At 38.8% G+C, this 4943-nt stretch overlaps 1 protein-coding gene across 1 annotated transcript; it reads left to right on the top strand.

Moving 5' to 3' along the window:
• The first annotated feature begins 1052 nt into the window (after positions 1–1052).
• Positions 1053–4719, top strand: LOC117457435 (extracellular calcium-sensing receptor-like). The gene is made up of 6 exons (XM_034097525.2): positions 1053–1243; positions 1423–1720; positions 1855–2649; positions 2819–3046; positions 3251–3374; positions 3812–4719. The coding sequence occupies exons 1-6, from the start codon at positions 1068–1070 to the stop codon at positions 4717–4719; spliced, it is 2529 nt and encodes an 842-aa protein (XP_033953416.1). The 5' UTR covers positions 1053–1067.
• The last annotated feature ends 224 nt before the right edge of the window (positions 4720–4943 follow it).

Here is a 4943-nt window from a genome sequence, read left to right as displayed (position 1 = left end):
TTTAACTATAAAAGGCAACTTGGAAATAGGCCATGGATTTTGGGTTAGAGAAGTTTCAAGATCTTTTGAGAAATAATTGAATAATAGTTGTTTTTTTAGCACATCGAGAGCACACAAGTAAGGCAAGCCAAGGCAAGTTTATTTATATAGCACTTTTCAACACAAGGCAATTCAAAGTGCTTTACAAAAAATGAAAGACATTAAGAAAATGGCATTTAAAATCAGTCATTAAAAAGAAAAGCTAATAAAAGAAATATTAAAAGAAAAAAGAAAAATACATGGATAAAAGTTACAGTTTAGTCTAAGTTATGAATAGTTCAATTAAAAGCAGCGACACAAAGAAAAGTCTTCAGCCTGGATTTAAAAGTAGTCAGAGTTGCAGCGGACCTGCAGGTTTCTGAGAGTTTGTTCCAGATATTTGGAGCATGATAACTGAACGCTGCTTTACCATGTTTAGTTCTGACTCTGGGGACAGAAAGCTGACCAGTCCCTGAAGACCTGAGAGATCTGGATGGTTCATAATTTAGCAGGAGGTCAGAAATGTATTTTGGGCCTAAACCATTCAGTGCTTTATAAACCAGCAGCAGTATTTTGAAATCTATTCTTTGACACACAGGAAGCCAGTGTAAAGACTTCAGAACAGGAGTGATGTGATCCACTTTCTTAGTGTTAATGAGGACTCGAGCAGCGGCGTTCTGAATCAGCTGCAGCTTCCTAATAGATTTTTTAGTGAGACCTGTGAAGACACCATTGCAGTAGTCGAGTCTACTGAAGATAAAAGCATGGACAAGTTTTTCCAAATCCTGCTGTACCAGTCAGTTTGGTAACGCAAATAACCCTTTTCCTGTTTGGCGCCTCCTTCCTTTGCCCCCAAGTCCACAAAGATAAAACATCAATGTTCCATTATTCTTTCCCAAGTTTCTCCAAAATATATAAATACAAGTGCCCAATTTAAATTTGCATTGGGGTTCATGTGATGCCACTGAATTGTTTTGGCTCACTCAAACAAGATGTCATACACACAGAGGTTGCCGGAGCAGGGATGGGCACTCTTACATCTGTTGCTGATGGCATCTTTCTCTCAGGCTGAGGAGCCAGTGTGCACACAGAGAGGGGACCCTGAGATCCTTCAGATGTTTAAGGATGGGGACATAATGTTGGGGGGAATCTTCTCTTTCCACAGCAGCTGGAAGAACAGACGGGATTCCTACATGGACAAACCACTGCCACTGCAATGCACCAGGTAACAGTATACCATATCAATATTCTGCTTCAAATTTCTGAAAGGGTAACATTGAATATTTAAATGAAGATATACACCTGTTGTGTTTGATTTTATCATCAAATACTTCCTTGTACTGTGCCACTCTTTCTACTGCATGGACCTTTTGTAACTAAATATTATTAACTGTTTGCATCAAGCTTGAATTTCAGAGGGTTCCAGTTTGCCCAGGCTATGCTATTTGCCGTAGAGGAGATTAATAACAGCACGGACCTATTGCCTGGCATCTCTTTGGGCTATAGGATCTATGATTCCTGTGGCTCAATTGCCAAAAGTGTGAGGGTTGCATTGGCCTTTGCAAATGGTAATGAAGTTGTATCACAACCCTCTGAAGTACCATGTACAAGACCTGCCCAAGTGCAGGCCATTATGGGAGAAAGTTCTTCCTCTCCTTGCATGGCTATGGCTACTGCCATCGGACCCTTTCATATTCCAATGGTGGGTAAGATTGTTTGATATTATTAATATTCAACTATTGCAACTATGTATAGCAAAAGGGATTGTAGTTGGCTGTATAACTACTTTATATTCTGAATCTTTACCTTGGGATATAACTTGTTTTTTTCTTTTAGATCAGCCACTTTGCTACTTGTGCCTGTCTCAGTGATAAATCCAAGTACCCATCCTTCCTCAGAACAATACCCAGTGACTACTACCAGAGCAGAGCCCTGGCACAGCTGGTTAAGCATTTTGGTTGGACTTGGGTTGGAGCTATTAGAACAAATGATGATTATGGAAACAACGGTATGGCCACATTCACAGAAACGGCCCAGCAGCTTGGCATCTGTCTTGAGTACTCTGTGTCCTTCTTTAGAACCGATCCACCAGACAAAATACAAAAGATAATTGACATTATCAAGGCTTCCACTTCCAAGGTGATCATTGCTTTCCTCTCCCACATGGATTTGGATGTGATACTACATGAATTTTCTCACCACAACTTGACTGGGTACCAGTGGGTAGGCTCTGAGGGCTGGATCTTTGATTCACAAACTGCAGCCGTGGATAAGAATCACATTCTAGACGGTGCTATAGGCCTGTCCATCCCCAAAGCACATGTCAGTGGCATGAGGGAGTTCATGTTGGATTTGAGGCCGCTCAATGTATCTAGTAATGAAATGTTTACAACGTTTTATGAGACGTTATTTAGTTGTAAGTTCAAGCAGTCAAAGTCTTCATCAAGAAATCAGAAAGAATGTACTGGACGTGAAGATTTGACTGGAGTGCAAAACAGCTTCACCGATATGTCTCTGATGCCTATCTTTAACAATGTCTATAAAGGAGTGTATGCTGCAGCCCACGCACTTCATTTTATTCTCAGCTGTAACAAAACATGTAACGCCAAGGTGCAGCTAGATCCATTTACGGTGAGTTGAACACCAATGTTCCTGAAGTTTTTACATCAAATCACTTCAACAAGGAACATGTTTACAATAACGTAAATTAAACTTTTGCTGTCTCTCATGCTTTTAAAACACTTGGACCACAACACATTCTTCAAATTATGTTCTGCATTGATGGATATTTGTTTTTCAGATTTTACAGCACATAAGAACTATTCAGTTTAAAACAAAGGAAGGAGAAGAGGTTTACTTCAATGAAAATGGAGACCCAGCAGCAAAGTATGACATTATAAATTGGAAGCCAAGAGAAAATGACATTGTGGAGTTTGTCACAGTTGGCCTTTATGATGCATCTTTACCTGCAAACAAACAGCTACATCTGCAAAATGAGTCTATAACTTGGACACAGAACTCCCAACAGGTAAAATACTCTAAGATCACTGTTGTTGCTAATTACAGTCTTTTTGTTTCATTATAAATATGAAAGTGACACTGTTAGTCATGCTGGTCATAATGTATGTTTTTCATGCATCAACATTTTAAATATAAATATACAAAGGCAACACAGTAATCAAAGTCAAGGCCGATCTTTTTCTTTCTTCTCATAGTCGATTTGATCCCACAGGTGCCTGTGTCAGTTTGCAGTGAAAAATGTCTTCCAGGAACTCGCAAGGTTCTCCAAAAAGGAATGCCTGTCTGCTGCTATGACTGTATAAGATGTGCAGAGGGAGACATCAGCAACATTACAGGTGTAGTTACATGAATGCAAGACAAAACATGTATCGTTCATTTTAAGAAATTGCAGTGGGTTTTTGGGGGATTTCAAAACCATGCGCTCCTTTAAGAAGAAAAAAACACAATATCGTTACATAACAAATGATACATAATGAGACAGAATTCTGAAGTCAGCTATATAAATATATGCAAAAGTCTTCCTAAGGATTAATACATTATGTCAAAGCACCAATGCAAAATAAATGTTTCTACTTCAAGTATACCTAAAATAAATCATTTCATTATTCATAGAAATCCCTGGGAATAACTTGTGCTTGTACAAATAAGAAAAACATGTTATATACTTATTAGTTGCTGTACTGTCTTGTATGCTTAGAAAATATGCAACGTAGGGACAAATACAAAATTAAAAAATAAATATACATGATGTTTACCACATTTTTTTTTTTAGATTCTGTCACCTGTGTGCGGTGTCACCCTGAGTTCTGGTCAAATGAAAGAAGGGATGCCTGTGTAAAGAAGGAGGCAGAGTTTCTGTCATATGAAGAGATTATGGGAGCGCTGCTCACTGCAGCATCCTTATTTGGAGCATGCATCACAGCTGTTGTGGCATTCATTTTCTTCAGATACAGGAAAACTCCAATCGTCAGGGCTAACAACTCTGAGCTGAGCTTCCTGCTGCTCTTCTCCTTGACTCTGTGTTTCCTGTGTTCTCTGACCTTCATCGGTCGGCCCTCAGATTTGTCCTGCATGCTGCGACACACAGCATTCGGCATCACCTTTGTCCTCTGTATCTCTTGTGTTCTGGGGAAAACTATAGTGGTGCTAATGGCCTTCAGGGCTACTCTTCCAGGCAGTAATATGATGAAGTGGTTTGGGCCTGCCAAGCAGAAACTAACTGTTCTGGGTTTCACTCTAATACAAGTAATGATATGTATCCTCTGGTTAACAATTTCTCCTCCTTTTCCTTTTAAGAATTTTAAAGACTTCAAAGACAAAATAATCTTAGAGTGTGCTTTGGGCTCAGCTTTGGGCTTTTGGTCTGTACTTGGGTACATAGGACTACTGGCCATTTTATGTTTCATTCTTGCTTTTCTGGCTCGGAAACTGCCTGATAACTTTAATGAAGCCAAGTTTATCACCTTTAGCATGCTGATATTCTGCGCTGTATGGATCACTTTCATCCCAGCGTATGTAAGCTCTCCTGGAAAGTTTAGTGTTGCTGTAGAGATATTTGCTATTCTGTCCTCCAGTTTTGGACTGCTCTTTTGTATTTTCATCCCAAAATGTTATATCATCTTACTCAAACCAGAGAGGAATACAAAAAAATATATAATGGGAAAGGGAGCCCTAAAATAATTATGGAACCCTACAATTATATTTGTTTATTTTAGTGTTTCCAACTGTGAGTTATTTTACTGTGTAACGTAGCATATTGAGATGACTCCTTTTAATAGAATGCAATGTACCATCATTTCAACCAATATGTATATATGCAAATACAAAATGAATACAATGATATGCAGACCCAAAATACCAATCTCCTATGTGATTTCAGATTAATTGCCAGAAATTGTTATTCA

Source organism: Pseudochaenichthys georgianus, chromosome 13, assembly GCF_902827115.2.
Source record: "Pseudochaenichthys georgianus chromosome 13, fPseGeo1.2, whole genome shotgun sequence".
Taxonomy (NCBI): domain Eukaryota; kingdom Metazoa; phylum Chordata; class Actinopteri; order Perciformes; family Channichthyidae; genus Pseudochaenichthys; species Pseudochaenichthys georgianus.
Note: the sequence above shows the minus strand (reverse complement) of the source record. Positions and strands in the feature narration are given on the sequence as shown.

What these genes read in the sequence shown, in the direction of transcription:
- LOC117457435 (XM_034097525.2), top strand. Translation starts at nt 1,068, where the DNA reads ATGGCATCTTTCTCTCAGGCTGAGGAGCCAGTGTGCACACAGAGAGGG. An exon ending in CTGCCACTGCAATGCACCAG is followed by an intron (nt 1,244 to 1,422) that starts GTAACAGTATAC and finishes GTTTGCATCAAG; the next exon opens with CTTGAATTTCAGAGGGTTCC. An exon ending in GGACACAGAACTCCCAACAG is followed by an intron (nt 3,047 to 3,250) that starts GTAAAATACTCT and finishes TTGATCCCACAG; the next exon opens with GTGCCTGTGTCAGTTTGCAG.